General features: G+C 39.6%; 1 protein-coding gene across 2 annotated transcripts in view; it reads left to right on the forward strand.

Annotated features, from left to right (window-relative positions):
- CYP27C1 (cytochrome P450 family 27 subfamily C member 1) overlaps window positions 1–18368 on the forward strand; it is a 35668-nt gene extending 17300 nt beyond the window's left edge. For both annotated transcript variants that reach the window (XM_006124737.3, XM_025185481.2), the window contains exons 4-9: window positions 2512–2721; window positions 6482–6645; window positions 11439–11605; window positions 12665–12743; window positions 14245–14448; window positions 16101–18368. In XM_006124737.3, coding sequence (XP_006124799.1) covers window positions 2512–2721; window positions 6482–6645; window positions 11439–11605; window positions 12665–12743; window positions 14245–14448; window positions 16101–16217 — 941 coding nt within the window. In that variant the 3' untranslated portion in view covers window positions 16218–18368. The remainder of the gene's footprint in view (window positions 1–2511; window positions 2722–6481; window positions 6646–11438; window positions 11606–12664; window positions 12744–14244; window positions 14449–16100) is intronic.
- Window positions 18369–19035: the final 667 nt, after the last annotated feature.

The following is a 19035-nucleotide window of genomic DNA, read 5'->3' on the forward strand; positions in this document are numbered from 1 at the left end:
TCACGGGGGAGACCAGATTTCACAGTCTGTTACGTTTTTCATGAATTTGGTTGGCCTTAATTACTATTTTTTGTTCTAAAGTTTGACACTGCATGAACTAGAGGAACAAGGGGGTGAGACCGTTGGGCCAACTTTTGTTGGTGAGAGACAAGTTTATGAGCTTACATTGAGCTCTTTTTCAGGTCTGGAAAACTTGAAGAGTGTCACAGCTAAATAAAAGATGGAACAGGTTGTTTAGCTTAAAGCAGTTAACACCTTTCCAGTGACCATTCAAGGAGAAATAGCTTTTTAACACCCCTTCAAGTCCTAAGAAGTGATGGGTGGGAGAAGCACCTATCAAGGAATTAACTTAAAAACCAACAAATTGTCTGGTAGCACTTTATAGACTAACAAAACAAAATGGTATCATGAGCTTTTGTTGGCACAGCCCACTTCTTCAGATGACCAAAGTCATCTGAAGAAGTGGGCTGTACCCACGAAAGCTCATGATACCAGCTACATGTTATGTTAGTCTATAAAGTGCTACCAGATCATTTATTGTTTAAGTTTATCTGGTACAGACTAAGTCTGCTACCCCCTGAAGCTAGAAAGGAATTGTTAGCAGATTATAGATTGTTGTAATAAGCCATAAATCTAGTGTCTCAGTTCTGTCTAGCAAAGTTATGAATTTAAGCTCCCAGTCTTTGAAAATGTTGAGCAGATTTAATTTGAGGATGAAGACTGATAAATCAGATATAGAGTGAACACCTTGAGAATAAAGTTCACCCATAGGTGCTAGAGTGTTTTTTGTCTTTTACCACTTTCCTGTGTGAGTTCATTAGAGAGTGTAATCATTGTCCAGTTTCACCCACATAGTTTCTGTTGGAGCACTGAGTGCACATGAAGAAGTACACCATGTGTTGTGATACGCATAAGTAGGATGTATATAGGGATGTAAGCGACTAGTCAACTAGTGACTTGACTATTCGCTTTTTCTCCCCCTCACCCACTTGATGCTTCTGTCAGAGAGGCAGCAAGGGGGGAGCAAGAGCTGGTGCTGGCAGAAGCCACCTTAAAAGCTGGTTTCCCCCCAGCACCGTCTTTGTGAGGAGAGAGGCAGGGGTGCAGCGGAGATCTGTCAGCGCTTCCACCGTTGAAATGTAGCAAGAGCATGGCTCTTGTTACTTTTCAAAAGCAAATGCACGTGGGTAGCACGGGTCCAGTGCGGGACTCAAGCAGTCTTCTGCTGGCCCGATGCTCCCTGCTTTTGAAATGGACAAAAGCCCTGGAGGGGCTTTTGGATCAGGACTCCCAATCTGAGAAATGCTGGTCTCCCCAAGAAATCTTGGCAGCTGGGAGAAGGGGTGAGGGAAGAGCCAGGGCTAGTGGTTGGAGGTGGGAGGAGACCGGGGGAGGAGAGGGAGACGGACATGAGCCGGGGTGGCCTCAGGGCTGGGGGCAAGGGGGAAGAACCAGGGCTGGGGAGGCCAAGACTAGGGGCAGGGGGAAAGAGCCGGGGCAGCCTTGGGGACAGAGACAGGACGGGAAGAGCTGGGGCTGGAGCTGCCTTGGCCCAGCCCGGGGTGGGGGTGCCTTGGCCCAGCCCAACCTCCCAGCAGCTGGAGGGAGAGAGTTGGGCCAGCCTCAGCCCTACCCAACCCGCTGGTGGGGAGCCAAGGCTAGCCTGGCCTTGGGAGGGCCTGGCAGCCTGGGGGAGACAGCTGGGGCAGGCCAGGGCTGCCACACTTCAGCCTGGTTCTCCCTGGCAGCTAGGGAGGGGGAAACTGAGGTTGCCTATCCCCAGAAAGGGGTCTTGGTGAGCATGATACATGTTTTCATAGCTGTTGTTTCAGGCTGTCTGGAAACTTAGTAGAACAGCACTTCCTTGGTTATATTTGGTTCAGATCTTCCAAATTTTCTTCACAATGATAAGGATCAGAAACATTTTTTTAATGAAACGTACATTGTGGATCAATCTATTCAGTAAGAAGTATGAATCTTATTATAGTAATTTTGAATGTTTCTTGAAAGCTCTAGTTACAAGTGCAGAGAAAAGTGGTGTGTGAGTGTGTTTAGTATTTACATTTTTGTTTAACAAAAGTAAGGAAAATATAAATATGAATCAGATAAGAGATCCAGCTACTAACAAGGAGATTAAAGATATGTTAAACTTTATTTCTTTTATCACAGAAAGGACATATAAGGAACTGATTTAGTGTACCCCAGTGTTTCTTAAGCTGTGTTCTGCAGCTTTCTTTTCTCAATAACTTCCGACCCCCCCCTTTTTTTTTCTTCAACAAAAAATGCTTGGTGTTCCTCATAAAAAAAAATTGTTTGGTGTTCCTCAGTCTTAAAAAGTTTAAGAAACACTGGTCTACCCTGTATTTTATAAGGAACTCTACTGTCCCCAGACCATCTCCAGTAAGTGCTGTCAGACATAATTAACCATGTTTTGGAGACTTGGTTCTGTTCCTTCACTATAAATAACTTTTAAAAAAGGACTGTAATTTCTGTGGTTTTATTCCTGTGCAGGTGTGGCAACTATTCTGTATGAATCCCGGTTGGGCTGCTTGGAAAACAACATCCCACGGAAGACTGTGGAATACATTGAGGCTCTGGAGTTGATGTTTAGCATGTTTAAGACCACTATGTATGCTGGGGCGATTCCCAAATGGCTTCGTCCATTTATTCCAAAACCTTGGAGAGAGTTCTGCAGATCCTGGGATGGACTCTTCAAATTTAGTAAGATTTAATAATGGAAAAGTTCTGCTTTGTCACTGTAGGTGACTTGACTGTATATGGATAGAGCTCATTGGATTTCTACCCAAAAGTTATAGTAAGAAACTGGAGATGAGGGGAAAAAAGTGGAATAAACCAGAGTGTAAAATATTGAGGGATTATTTAGGATAGTACAAGAGAAACTAGATGAAAGTTTGGGCTACATATCAGAAAGAACTTCTTGGCAATGAGATTTACTAGGCTGTGGTATGGTAATCTTTTAGAGGACTGGTGGAAGCTTCACTGATTAGGCCAATTGAAATTAGACTGAGCATAACATTAGGAAAATACTCTAGGAAACAATCCTTTATTGACCACGTGATGGATTGTGCAGCCCAACAGATCTTTTGCATCTATATTTTCTGTGAAATCATGCTTATTGTGTAGGAGTTAAAGATAGACTAACATCTGCTTTTTGCTATATGTTATTTGATTTGTTACCCTATTTATCCATCTACCCTTGTCTTATTCACCTGTTGCATCTTATCTGCCCAGGTAGATTGAGATTTCTGTCATCTTTGTATTTGTGTATACATTGCCTACCACCATGGATCTCTTATACTCGATGGGTGTTCATAGGTACTAGTGTAATACAAATATAACATTGACACTTTATAGAAAAAATCATGTGTGATCTGCAAACGGGGGTAAATGATGAGGTGGCAGAATTTACAGATGATACAAAATTACTCAAAGTAGTTAAGTTCAAAACTGACTGCAAAGAGTTACAAAGGGATCTCACAAAACTTGGTGACTGAATTTCATCTGGCATTTTGCAGTGGAATGTTGATAAACACAAAGTAATGTACATTGGAAAAAATAGTCACAATTATCCATATAAAACGATGGGGTCTAAATTAGCTGTCACTCTTCAAGAATGAGATCCGAGAGTCACCAATGGATAGTCCTTTGAAAATGTCCGCTGAATGTGCACTGTCCGTGAAAAGAGATAGCAGTGTTAGGAACCATTGGAAAAGGGATAGATAAGAAGACAATAAACTTCATAATGCCAATATGTAAATCCATGGTACACCTAAACCTTGAATACTCTGGAGTTCTGGTTAGCCCATCTCAAGAAAGATGCATTAGAAATAGAAAAGCTACCAAGAAAGGCAACAAAAATGATTAAACATATGGAACAGCTTTCATACAAGGAGAAATTTAAAAGACAGACTTTTTTCAGTTTGGAAAAGAAACTAAGTGGCAATGTGATAGAGGTCTATATAATTGTGAATGTTTTGGAGGAAGTGAATTAAGAAAGTGTTCTTTACTGCATCACATACCACAAGAATTAGGGAACACTCAATTAAATTAATAGGCAGCAGGTTTAAAACAAGCAAAAGAAAGTACTTCTTCACACAATGCACAACCTGTGGAACTGATTGCTAGGAGATTTTTCTGAAGGCTAACAGTATAACTGTGTTAATAATAATTAAATATGTTCATGGAGGACAGGTCCATCAAAGGCCAGCCTGGGCAGGAATGCAACTCGATGCTGTCAGTGTCCCTAAGTCTCTGACAACCAGATGCTGGGACTTAATGCAGCAGATGGATCCCTCAATGAAGATCCCATTGTGTTCTTTAGAAGCATCATGCATTGGCCACCTTTGGAAGACTGGGTATTGGGTTAGGTGGACCATTGGTCTGACTCAGTATGGCTTTAATATGTTCTTATATAAAAGCTGGAAAAATTATTCAATTTAGAAACAAATTTGCCAATATTTTATAGTACCAGTTTATTTTCATCTGTTCTGTTGCTTGCTCCTCACTTGAAATCGGATTCCTCTATTAATAAACACTTGTCCAAAGCCTGTTCAATTCAACAGCAGTTTGTCCATTGACTTCTGTGAGTTTTGGAACAGGAACCCTTGACAAAACCAGAATCTCTTCAACTGACTGAACAAGATGAGGAAGCAGTTGATGAACTCTTAAGAAATACTAAGTACATTTCATGCTAACATACCTACTAAAAAAAATGAGGGAAGAAAAGTAAGGATTTGAAACCTGCTATTTACAAGCATCTCAATGGCCTATAACCACTTTGAGGAAGCGGGGTGTTTAATATTTCTCATTTAAAATTTGGGGATATCAAAAACGTTATAATCTTTTTATCCCGCTGAAATAGTGCTGGGAAACTGAATGCACCATTTCACTAATATTGTATCAGAATCTTCTTTTGCTACATTCCCCCAAATGTATACATTTTGAGAGACTTGAGGTTCTTTCAGATTATTAACCAAAAATCTTTCTCATGGCCAGAGCTATATTGGCCTATAGTAATACTCCTAAGGGAATTCTGTTCCCCCCTCCCTGATTATGTGCACAATATTTTAAAATCCTGCTAATTTTATTTGCCAATAAATAAAAGAAGCTCTGGGATGAAGGAGAGGAGCACAGGCTCCTAGCTGCATTGAGGTATGAAATCACTCTGAATTCTCCACCTCCCTAGGTACAGGGAGTTGGCAATGAGGTGACCTTGACACAGTGCAAAGGCTAAGCTTGCCCCTGAAACACCCTGGGGCCATGCCCCTATGCATAGGTGCTGGAAGTAGGGATGTGGGGCATGCTGTAGCACTACCTGAATTGAAGTGCTTTCATTTATATACAAGGTTGACCATGTGGTTCAGTGGCACTCTGCACCCTCCCCCCCACACTATAAAAATTGTTCCAGAAGGGGAAGGGGCCTGGGTGTGGGGAACTCAGTGAGGGATCCAGATGCTGTGGGAGTGGGATTTGATGGTGTGGGGGTCCAAGTGCTGCTGGTTGGGGCTCAGTGGGGTGGAGGGTCAGGAAGTGGCCCAGGTGTATGGGGCTACAGCTAGGGCTTATCAAGGTGAGGGTTCAATGGGCCTGCTTAATGGGGAAGACCCAGCTGTGGCCAAGGGGACATCCCATGCCAGGTTTTCTCTTCCCCTGCTAGGGTTGCCAGGTGTCCGATATTGACCCGGACAGTCTGGTATTTTCGCCTCCTGTCCAGTAAGAAAATTTCAGAAAATACTGGACACCTAAATGTCCAGTATTTTCTGTTTTTTTCCCCTGCAAGGAGACAAAAATACCGGACACCTGGCAACCCTACAACACACTCAGCAACAGGGCCCAGCCCCCTGCCCCCCCAACCCCCTGCTTACCTGGTTCCGCAGGGTAGCTCCCTTCTGGTTCAACCAATAAAATTTTACCTATATAAAATTATTCCTTCTACAATGCATTTTTCAATTGCGTTAAAGGATTCATTTGGTGGAGCTTCTATCTTTTTCCCCTTGTGAAATGCTTCCCTCCAAAAACAACCAACCAACCCTCTCCCCTGCAGACCACTGATTAATATTAACAGTAACTGAACAACAACCAAATCCAATCTCTTTTGTTTTCAGTTTTCTTTGTCACATTGTTTCTTTTCTGAGGTAGCACCTGCTGTGAAAAAGGAATTAAAACACAGGTAGAGATTATGTGCTTTATCAACGTCACCTGTGTGTAGTCTTGATACAAGAATATGCCAATGAGGGTTCTTTTTAATGTGAGGTCAGCATCTGACCAACCTGTGGGGTGGCTTAAGCATTGTGGTGTGATTTCTTCTTTAGTGTCACCTACCTCCATATTGGAGGTGCCATGTTTGTAATCACCAGAATATAAATCAGAAAGAAGAGAGAGAGAGGAAAAGAAGGGCCGAACAGTGATTCAAGGATATTTATTTATTTATTTATTTATTTATTTATTGTAATTTTAAAAGGTCAAATCCACGTTGACAACAAAATAAAGGATATTCAGTCCCAATTGGACCAAGGAGAAGAAGTAAAAGGTGGGCTACTCACTTATCTCCTAATGAGTAAAGAGCTTACAGTGGAAGAGATCTATGCCAATATGACTGAAATGCTTCTGGCAGGAGTGGACACAGTAAGCTCATTATTATATCATTTTCTGTTTGGAAAATCTGATTGCTATATAAATTCAGTCCATTTGCCACCTAGCGCCAGTGCTGTGTAAAGGTTTTTGTACATCATAAGTTACAAGTATGATTTAGAGATGTAAAATCCTGTTTCATTGGTTTACCCAGTTAAACATAATGTTTAACTGGTTAACCAATTAAAGGGGAAGCTGGTGGCGGAGGGGTAGTGCTGCGACCAGGCTGGACAGCCCCTGCCTGTAGCAGGACCGGACTGATCCTGCCGTAGATAGGGGCTGCTCTGGGCAGGCTGTAGTACCCCTGCCCGCAGCAGGCCCGGAGTAGTCCCCTGCCCACCAGTTAACCAGAGCCAATAATCATCCCCCATCCAGGGTGAGGCTTACCATTTAACTGGTTAAAGCAGTGTTTCCCAAATGGTGTTCCACGGAACGCTGAGGTTCTGCAAAGTGAAAATAAGGGTTCCGCAAGAAAATTCCATTACAATAACATTTTATGATTTAAAACAAATTTTAATATTTAAGCATTTATGAATGTTATTGAAAACAATTTTCATTTGTGTTTGCCATGATAAGTGTCCCTGTGTAATGCCAGCTTCTCCAAAGAGTGGGGACGATGATGTCACTACTCAGCACTGCGCGCGCAGTCGGTCAGTGGTGCGATCGCCTGTTATATACCACCGTAAATCCCCGTACTCACTCTCTGGGAACATGGATCACATGGGTGACTGAATATGAATATACTAGTGCCGTGTTGGACAAAGTTGAAGCTTCAGCTGTCAAACCAGTTGCTTGTATAGGAGTGTGCAGGCAATGCTCTCGCAAATACTTTACTTCAGTATAGTCACGTGATTTCTTGTATTTAAAAATTTAACCGTGACAAATATAGACTCATAGTCTTTAAAGTCAGAAGGGACATTATGATCATCTAGTCTGACCCCCTGCACAGTGCAGGCTACAGAATCTCACCCACCACTCCTAGAATAATCCTCTCACCTATATCTCAGATATTGAAGCCTTCAAATACTTTGAAGACCCCAAGATGCAGAGAATCCTCCAGCTGTGATCTGTACCCCATGCTACAGAGGAAGGCGAAAAACCTCCAGGGCCTCTGACAATTTACCCTGGAGGAAAATTCCTTCCCGACCCCAGATATGGTGATCAGCTAAACCCTGAGCATGTGGGCAAGACTCACCAGCCAGACACCCAGAAAGTTCTGTAAATTGACTATGATAGATTATTCTACATATCATGACCTGTTTAGCATTTGTTTATCATTATCCTTACTTATTTGTGGTCTACTTTTTCAGCTCCATATATAAGACTGTTATTAGGGGTTCCGCAAAATTCTTTCGAGTTTAAAAGGGTTCCTTAGCCCAAATAAAATTGGGAAACACTGGGTTACATATTCACATCCCTAGTATGAATCATGGAATCATAATTTTTCATCGTTACTATGTCCTAGTTTACATAGTCCATCCACTGAAACCAAAAGATATTCTTTAGTGTAATTTAAGTTTTAACTTCTTGTAATTGGGCTTCCACCATTTCCTGTGGGAAACTAATTAACAGAAATATATGTATTTGTTTCTTTTTCTTAAATTCTCTTTTTCTAGTTTGGGTATAAAATAAATATTTATTGTCCCATCAGAAAAACTGAAATAGGCAACAGTATTAAGGGTCTTTATTAAAAAAATAGCTATATTTAGATAAGATCTTTTGCACTACTAGACGGATATCAAGGGGACCTTAGAGCAGGTGTTAAGGGGATGATGTGGAGTCCCTAGCATGGAGGAAGCCTGAACTCTGTGCCGTTTTTCGGCCAGCCCTTCCAGCCCAGATGGTGTGATGGGGTCTGGTGGGGGCATTCCAAGGCAAGGATGGGGCTGGATGGGGGCAGTGAGACTAGAGTATAATGCACATAATGCCTAAGGAGCCATTTCTAGGCAGTTCAAGTTAGAACATCCCAATGGGTTAAAGATTGGGACAGCATAAACGTGGTTTTAGAACCCCCTCTTTCCCTTCCCTGCCCCACAGCATAGGCTCAGCACAGCTGAGAATTGCATCCTAGGATTCGGTTCATCCACAGAGATATAAATGAGCTATGTGCTAGAGATTGTAATTATGCAAGCTTTTTGGATCAAGCATAGAAGGGTTTAATGAAGACATACAAACTTGTTTGCCAGCAAGCTTGAAATAAAATAGAGCTCATTTGCTGCTAATTGGATTCAGCTTTATCTGGGTCTGAAAGCAGTGTGGAGGGATTTGGGATGGTTGGGGGGGTGGGGGTGGAAGAAACTTTATTGGCCCCAGAATAAAAAGCATTTATAAAGACTTATTTCTGTATTTAGAATTACTCCATTAATTAAGTTTTCCAGAGGCTTATGAGCATGGTGAGCTTGTTGCTTTTGTTTTTTTTAAGCCACAATTTATTCATCCCATTTAGTTTTTTCAGAGTCCTAATTTTCCATTTTTAAAGTGAGAGAGTTTTCCTTAAACCAAAAGGGCAGTGTACTGCTTCATGACAACAGAGTCTCTGTTTGCATTTACACAGCTTTCTCAACTGGCAACGATTATTTCACATGAGAAACCTGAGCTTTTGGCTTCCCCCCTTTTAGAACCTGAACATGATGAAAACTGAAAGAGTTTACAAGGATTATTAAAGACTTTGAATAAATTTGCAAAGCTGTTATTTGGCTGTTATAGTACAGAGCCAGTTTTGAAGAGGATGTGAAGGAGCTGGGAACCTGAGAGGAGACACTGTTTATATCACAATAACTCCTGTATGTAGTTTGACACAACTGTCAACCTCTTCAGAGAGGCGCAGCCCAGAACTGAGCACTAGGGAAGGACGTTATTGGGATTGAGGACTAAAAGGAAGACTCTTGGGATATGTCTACCCTACAGGGTTTGGACTCTGGCTCAAGCCTAATCTCTCTTCCCTCAACATGCAAATCATACTAACCCAAAGCTCTGTCCCAGAGTCAGTCACAGGTCTGGAGGGTCTGAATCTGAGTCAAGCTGGGTCTTGTGATTCAAGCCCTATTGCTTTGCAGAGTAAATGCAACCCCACTGAACTTATGTGCAGGAAGTCCACAGAAAGTAATGCACAACCCCACCAGCCAACTTTCTTTGACCAGTGAACAGTCTTTTGGTGGCCAATGAAGTTTTCCCACTCTGCACCATGAACAAAGGACTAGAGTATACACATTTTGGGTGGGCACAAGAAAGTCAGAGATAGTGTGGCTGGACTTGGGTTTGCATAATACAGTGTAGACACTAACGCCCCAGATTAAGACCCAGGATTCAACAATTCCTAGCTTGGGGTTACAAATGAGTATAGATGATCAAGCCCTGGGTAATCGAATCTCTGGTCTTCTAACTGAAGTTCTATTAATCCTGATCTTATACTGCAGAGTAGACACATTTGGGGACAAGATTTTCAGCACTGTGTCTTGTTTTTACAAATACACACTACAAAGGCCATGGTCATGTCAAATTTGCTCTCTAATTCCAACTTTGCAAAATTATACTAACAAAAATATTCCATAATTGTTTACCTGTACATTGTTTGCAACCCCAAAATTCCAATTAACTATAGAAAAAGTGAAATTGAATAGTCTTGTTTTCATTATATAAGATGAGAGAAATGCAAACTCAAACCATATGAATAATGAAAATTCGCTTTTAGTAATGTAAGGTGTTATCTATTTAAAAAAATAAACTGCCATGTTTGCCAAGGGATACTGAAGCAGTGAGCAGTGGGGCTATTCTGTCTGTGGAGAGAAGTTCTGAGGAAAGCAGGTGTGTGGGTTTTTTGGCTGTAACGTGCTCTTCCCCCCCAAACACATACACCTGCGCCAGCTTCAGTCATCTAGCAGCTGTGGAGGAGGACATGGCCTTGGCTCCTGTTCTTGTGTCCTATCCCTACCTTTGTATGGTTATGCAGGGCAAACCACATTCAAGACTTGCATTTTGTAATATATCCATGTCCCTTCAAATGCCTAATTCTGTAGTCTTTCATGATCATCAGTTTAATAAATGTGTGATTTGTTTTCTTTGAATGTGCCATTGTAATGGAAATAGCTTATTTATGAAGAGAGTAAAATGGTGAGTTCTTCTTTTAGGTTGTTTTAACACCTGATTTATACACACACTCCCCTTAAGCACTGACAGGAAAACTTTCCATGAGAAGTAGAATTATGTCATATTTGTGCTACAGTAGTTTCCAAGTGCTGGAAAATTCAAACTGTGTTACAGCATCAATTATTAAATGAGGAGATATAATCCTCGAAATGGTTGTGTCAGTGTTATCATTACTAGGATTCTGTGAGGAAGGTATAATGTCTTTACAGTGGGTGGAAATGGTCCAAATAGCATTCTGTCTTTCTGCATCCTACAGATTATTTTTGTTGGGAGCAGTGACTGAGAACTAGCTATTAATTTAATCCATTTATGTTTATAGGTTTTATATTACATATAGCATTTTTTTAGTTTCCTTTTCTTTTTCCTTTTTGATCTTTCACTAGTACAAATATGGAGGAGCGGTAATTCTGGTGTGTGTTTTTCCAGGTGGAAAAGTGAGGATGATGTACGGATTCCACACCTGGAATCCCAGATGTTACTCATAGTTCTTTTGTTTTATAACTCTGCGTGTGTGTGTGTGTGTGTGTACCTAGTGAATCCTTAGTTGAAAATCGTTTTTCCTGGCATCAAATTAAATATTTGTAGCTAATTTTATTATTTGCCCCCCTTTTTCCTGATGATGTTGGCCATTTCTTTGTTAGACTTCTTTCACTTTGTCCTGGGCTACATACTTGTTGGCAAAGCATCCTGAAGTCCAGCAATCTGTGTATGAAGAGATAGTCAATAACTTGGGAAAAGATGAAGTTCCTACTGCAGATGATGTCCCCAAATTGCCAATGATTAGAGCCCTGCTCAAAGAAACCCTGAGGTAAGTGAAACTTTTAATTATCAACTTCCAGTTGTCTGCCAGTTATTTTCTAGTTATATTGTCCTAGCTAAAATATGTATTCTGTTGTTGCTATTGGTGGTGGTAGCTGCTACTACTTGTATTCCTTGTACTACCAGTATACCCAGTGCATTCTGAAAAATGTAATACAATACATAGCACATACATAATGCTCTGTTTTCTATGTGCTGTATACATATTAACTAATTAACACTCACAGTGTTCCTGTAAGGCAGATAATTAAAGAGCTTGATTGTGTCATTAGCGCACTGGTCACCATGAGGGACTGTGAAGCCACACTACCTGAGCAGAAGTTCTGGAGAAGTTGTGCCTCAGGGAATACAGGGGGAGTGTGCTACTACTACAATAACTGAGGCCATGGATACATAGCCTATTTCTCCCTTTTAGAGGTAGATAGCTCCACTCATGGAAGTAAAATGACAGCAGCTATATCTGGTTCCTGAATGAGGGGTTTCTTTCGTACTGCCCTATAGTTATTTTTATAGGGGTCAGTTGTGTTCTGACCCTAATTATCATTATCCCTATTTCAAAGATGGAGAAACTGAGGCAGAGAGATTAATGGATCAGCTTAAGGCTACCCATTATTTCAATTTTTTTTCAGTATTTTTACTGTGTGAGCCTCAGAATATTAGCAAGACAAGGTGAGTGAGGTGATACCTTTTATTGGACTGGCTTCTGTTGGTGAAAAAGACAGGTTTTTTGAGCTTATGCAAAATTCTTCTTCAGGTCCAAAAAAGATAATTTAGTCCAATAAAGATATTACCTCCCTCATCTTGTCTCTGATTATTTCACTGGCAGTGCTAAAATTAGACCTACAGATATACTAGCAACTAATCTTATACCCAGACAGACCAAGTTGCCGCCCCTCGCACTCTTTTGGTCCTCAACAGAATCCAGACTTGCTACAGTCATTTCACTCTGAGTGTATGTTAATGTGATATCTAAACTGACTCCTTTGTAAAACTTTGTAAATTTAAAAAAATTATAAATTCTGAATCCCACATTAACATTTGTCTGTAGGTTATTCCCTGTATTGCCAGGAAATGGCAGAGTGACGCAAGAAGACTTAGTTATTGGAGGATACTTTATACCTAAAGGGGTGAGTAGTGTAATGGTCTTACAGAGAGGGTGGAACAGATTTTCTTCATAGAATCATAGAAATGTTGGTGTGGAAAAGACTTCAAAAGGTCATTTTCTCATCTTTGCCATGCTGAAGCAGGATAAATATACCCCTAGACCAAACCGGATAGATGTGTGCTCTATGTATAAAAAAGTCTTGCATTAAGATAAAAGTACACGGCTATGTCTACACTGCAGGCTTCTTGCACAAGAACTGTTTTGTGCAAGAGTTCTTGTGCAAAAATTCTTGCGCAAGAGCACGTCCACACTGCCATGTGCTTTTGCACAAGAGCATCCACGGCAGTGTGGATGGTCTCTTGCACAAGAAACCCTTGTTGCCCATCCAAACTACCTTCTTGCGCAAGAGGGCTTATTCCTCGTGGGGAGAGGAATAACTCTTGTACAAGAAGCCTTATTTTCTGACACTTTACTGTAAATTTATTTGCGAAAGAATGTGTGTGCAGTGTAGACATGCCACAAGTTTTTGCGCAAGAACGGACATCATAGGAAAGAAATTTATAATAGTGTTCATTTAAGTGAAAAATAATGTTTATAATTGACTGTTTTTTCCTTGAATCCTGATGTAAATATGTTTTCCTTATGAGATGGATTGGTTCTCACCCTTTGAGTCTCTCTGTTTTGGTTTTATTGTTCAGTATCCTAGAAAGAGAAGGCTGTTCACAAATACAGCACACAGTCTGGGTATGTCTACACTACCCCGCTAGTTCGAACTAGCGGGGTAATGTATGCATACCGCACTTGCTAATGAAGCCCGGGATTTGAATTTCCCGGGCTTCATTAGCATAAGCGGGGAGCCGCCATTTTTAAATCCCCGCTGCTTCGAACCCCGTGTAGCGCAGCTACACGGGGCTCGAACTAGGTAGTTCGGACTAGGGTCCTATTCCGAACTACCGGTACTCCTCGTTTCACGAGGAGTAACGGTAGTTCGGAATAGGACCCTAGTCCGAACTACCTAGTTCGAGCCCCGTGTAGCCGCGCTACACGGGGTTCGAAGCAGCGGGGATTTAAAAATAGCGGCTCCCCGCTTATGCTAATGAAGCCCGGGAAATTCAAATCCCGGGCTTCATTAGCAAGTGCGGTATGCATACATTACCCCGCTAGTTCGAACTAGCGGGGTAGTGTAGACATACCCTCAATTATTTTTATAAATTAGTGTAATTTGGGGTATTAAATTCAGTAACGGAAGTTCTTCTGGATGTATGTCCCTATGGGTGCTCATGAGGTATCTTTTACTGAGCCTAAAAGTTTTCTGAAGATGATATAATTTGAGCTAATGAGAAGGAAATCTAATTTTGAGATACCTACTCTTTATGAAAACTCAAATGAAAATTCAGATATGTAATTTCTACATCTTTTTCTCATTATATTTCATATTACAGAAATTGTAAGTATATTATTATTATTATTATTATTACACTTATCAGAATTAATTAAAAATAAAATGTTAACTGTTTTCTCAGACCCAGTTAGCACTCTGTCATTATGCTACATCATACGAGGAAGAGAATTTCCCAATGGCAAATGAATTCCGACCTGAGCGCTGGCTGCGGAAAGACAATATGGATAGGGTGGACAATTTCGGTTCCATCCCATTTGGTTATGGCATTCGCAGTTGTATAGGAAAAAGAATTGCAGAATTGGAAATTCACCTTGCACTGATTCAGGTGAGTAATCTGTGACAGTGTCATAAGAAGAGAAAAATATTAGTATCAGCTCTTTAATATAGAAACCGCCTTTGTGCATCTTTTTAATTAAGAAAAGCTTTGTTTAAAGAATGTTGAGTAGTCTTGATCTTGCATTCTTTTTAATTAAGAGTACATGTGCTTAGAATTAAGCATGTGAATAAAAAGCTACATTTCAGAAATAAACATTGTAAATCCTAGTTAAAGTACAAGCAAAATCCATCCAATAAGATTACTAAGGAAACAATTACTTTAGTATAGAAGGATTTTCATAAATCAATTGGAACCTTTAAGTGAAAGACTCCTTTGGCATATTACAGGTTTTTTTTAACTCAGTTATAGGATTTGAGTTAAATGTATTGAGAACAGTGGAGCATTTACCAGAAAGTGAAGTAGGTTTGTAATCATGAGACTGAGGCAGACCATTATAACCAACATTCAAACCAAACATCCACTGGCTTCATGTTTTCTCTGCTCATGCAGAGGCTTTTTCAGGCTTCTTCATACAGTATATTCTTTTTACTGTTATATATAGATTATTTTTGTATTTCTTCTTGAGGCAAATAAGTCTTTCCCGTCAACCCCTACTTTGTTTCCATCTCCAAGAATTCCCCAAAAGATTTGGATCAGATTGAGAAATTAAAACACAAGGGTTTGCAATGTCTCTTATTTTTTACCATGATTTCACAGTCACAATTGATCTACTCAGATGTGCTTCATAATACGTTTATGTAATACGCTGTAGCATTTCAAATAAATTGCTGTTTCTCCCATGTTCTGGTTCTCGTGCTGCTTTAGTGGAGATGTCAATGCAGTGGTTTAATATCCGTAGAATCACCGACGAAATATCCGACGAAATGACACCCTGCCATTGCTGTTCTGTTCTGTATAGGTTTTTGAATAATGCTCATCACTTTATTATATGAGCAGTTACATTAAGGAGTGTGACTAACATCTGTTATATTCTGTAGCTCCATCCTCTGCTAAGGGGAAAAAGTGTGTGCAATGGAATATTATGTTTTGGAATACTTTTCATGCTATATATTTGTTAGTGAAGGCAAGATCAGACATGTATGCCATTCACTTAAAGAGGATGGTGGACAGTCTTTAGTTCCTTTGGAAGTTCATTCCACAATTTTAGGCCAGTTTATGAAAAATCTTTGTCTTTTGCACTGACAAGCTTTTCTTACTGTAGAGAGTTTCATTGTGCCAGCAGAGCATGTTTGTCAAACATGGCCTTCGTCCTGACTCCATGTTTCATTTTCCGTATAGACTAAGGGTGGGGAACCTAAGGCCCGGGGCTGGATATAGCCCTCGGCTTGCCTGGATCCAGCCCCTGAGGCTTGGGGCTTCTCCCCAGCATTGGGAAGTCCACATTGGTGAGGGGTGGATTTTTTTTGTTTCTCACTTGTGTGCAGCCCCTGATTTTTCTGTGGGTCAGTCGTCCCCAACCCAAAAAAGGTTCCCCGCCCTTGTTATAGACAAAGCATGTTAAGCATTTCACTGGAACTGACAGCAAAGTTAGTGGTAGTGGTGAACTCTAAGGTGTATTACTGGTTTTCTGTTTATAGAATTATACATTTGTATTTAATCAATTTATAAGCTTTCTAATTTCAGCATATGTCTCTTTCCAGCTGCTTCAAAATTTTGAGATCAGAATTTCTCCCCAAACTAAACCAGTCAAGGCCAAAACCCATGGACTTTTGACTCCTGGAGACTCCATCAATGTGAAATTTGCTGACAGGAAATGAGATGCAAATGGTTAGGAAATATTAGTGTACTCTTCTTGGAAATTGACTTTCATCTGATTGAAATTTGATGATCATTCTCTTGTCCATTGGCTTGTCGGCATTCTGCAAAATTATCAAGTCTTAGATACTGACCTACTTCTAGCAATATCCAAGAGATGTTATCCCCCTCATAGAAGATAATTCCACAAGTTCATGCGGAATTGTATGGAAATGTAAACTTAAACACTTCCTTTTTGCACTGGGAGTCACTTTTTCTCGAGTCATTTTGGATGATAGTAGCAACATGCACTGAAACAACAGCATCAAGTTCAGGCATGGCATATTGTCTTGCGCTTTTGTTAGACTGCTTAGTTATAAAAGATGGGCATTCCTGTGTGTCTGTATGGTGATGTATACTGTTTCCAAATCTGCATATATATGTTGATTGACAGTTTCTGTGTATTTCTTTAGTGCCTTTTTTTGGAATTCTCTCCCTCTTTAGTTTTAAAACATATTTACATGTTATGAATCAAAATAAAATTTCATGCAATAGTTTGAAACATAAAGATGTTGTAAAAATACATGAAAGATGCTGCCAATTTGTTTAGACTCAGCAATTATGATATGTTTTTAAAAATGTTTTTATAAAACATAAAGTGACTAGAAATAATAATTGCCCTGTTCTGTTCATTGCCTTTGAAGCATTTCATATTGGCTGGAAGACAGACTGAGCTACATTGACCATTGGTCTGACCTAGTATGGTTGTTCTAATGTAAATGTGTATGTAAAATTAAAAGCTTTTTTTTTTTTTAATTAAAAAACCCCTTTAAAAGTAGATTTAAAAACCATTTTGTAGGATTAGGAAGCCAAATAATGTGATTATTGTGCTACCACATGAAAAGCAGAATATGAAACTCAATAGTTTCTCTGTTCCAGTTGAGTAAAATGCAAATAGCAAATAAACAAGATATATGATGGAAATAAATTAGCTTACATTTTCCATTTCCTGTCACCGAAATATTACTAGTAACAGACTTTAAAAAAATAATAAAACCAAACACACAATTTTTATTCTGATAGTCTCCTCTTAAAAGTAAGAATTCAAAACTCTCATTGTAATGTACTGCCTGCCCTCTGTAGGATGAATATGTGACTGCTACAAAATTTATCAGTTCTAGATTAATTGTTTTTTCTCATAGCCAGTCTGAAAAGTGTACCCTTTAAAATTACATTATTTTTGTATAGCTAGTGGAAAGTATCTCTTGTATGTGGCATCTGATCATTATAGCGCCAATTTTACATTTATAAAAGTATTCTTATTTGAGAAAACCCTCTACCCTGAAGCTATTTTATTGCTTGAGCTAAATCATTTTGCAAAAGCACTTCAACTTGCATATTCTGTTCTCAAATTAATTATATAAAAATGTGTATAGTTAGCTATAAAAATGTCAGGACATTACAGATAAAATGTGAGATTGTGCAGAGATGTTCATAAACCTTCTGACATGGACATAGTTATTAAATACAAGAAACATGTTGTGAGGCCAATTTTCAAATTGGAATTCATTTTTTGGTCTTCGCCATCCATCTCTGTTTGTCAGGGCTGGAAATGGGTGACAGGGGAGGAATCACTTGATGATTACCTGTTCTGTTTATTCCCTTTGGGGCACCTGGTATTGGCCGCTATTGGAAGACCAGATGTTGGGCTAGAGTGACCTTTTTTCTGACTGAGTATGGCTTCTCTTATGTTCTATCGAAAACAGCTTAACGAGCTAAAACCAAAATTATATTGTTTTGTTGTTCTTACTTTTGATTGTCCACTGAATAATACTTCTGAGCTTTGTAGGTACAGACACTGTTTGAGCCTGGGTATTTTGGTTATATATTTGTGAGGATTTGGTAATATTTATCCTTTCCATGGATCTAGTTTGTACAAATTGATATGGCCTTGTCAGAATTTTAAGTTTGCACAGTGACCCAATGAATTTTCTTGAAGTTTGAGCTATGTTGGGCATTTTTATGTACCATAAGATCTTCAGGCAGTCAATAGAATTCTTTTTGAAAGGTTTTCCTGTCTTGTGGATTGCTGAATTAGAGTGCAGGGCATGCAGACACCTAAAGTGGAGCACCCACTGGGACAACCATCTCGAAGAACATCAGTTACTACACAGGTGAGTAATTTTCTCCTTTGTTTAGGAAGGATTTTTCTAACGCTTCATTTTCTTTCCCAATATCACCTCCAGTGACCCCAAATTTGCACTGACTATTTATCTGAGTCAATCTAGGTGCAAAATCTCTTTGCCCATCGAGTTAAGCATGCTACCTCCATTCTATTCCCAGTATTTTTGACCTGAGGATAAAGGGACCAATCTTTGAATCCAAATTTGGTGGATTCCTCATGAGGTCTGCATTTTGCACTGTGATGTAAACAGCAGTTTAGATCAATTTTTGTTACATGGTACCAATTCCAAGCTAATATTTCACAGTATAAGAGGAAAGAGGCATTCTAGAAATATTGATTAAAACATTTTCATAATTTCTTTTAATTAAAAAAGCTTGATTTGTTTTTTAAAAGAATCTCTCTAATTTGTCAGATATTTATAATGAATATATGAGTCCCCGTTTTTATTTCAAATTGTTGCTTACACTGGCACTTTTTCCGTGTGTCTTAAAGCTTTGAACATACCGGAGGAAGGTGGAAGAGAGATTTTTCACATTAATGTCAACTTAATGTATTGGACAGTTACTGGAACAAATACAAATAAATGTTGAGTAGTTAATTTACTAATCAATATTGAAATTGGCATTTTAAAGTATAATGAGGCTGCTGTAGATGCC

Source organism: Pelodiscus sinensis, chromosome 7, assembly GCF_049634645.1.
Source record: "Pelodiscus sinensis isolate JC-2024 chromosome 7, ASM4963464v1, whole genome shotgun sequence".
Taxonomy (NCBI): Eukaryota; Metazoa; Chordata; order Testudines; family Trionychidae; genus Pelodiscus; species Pelodiscus sinensis.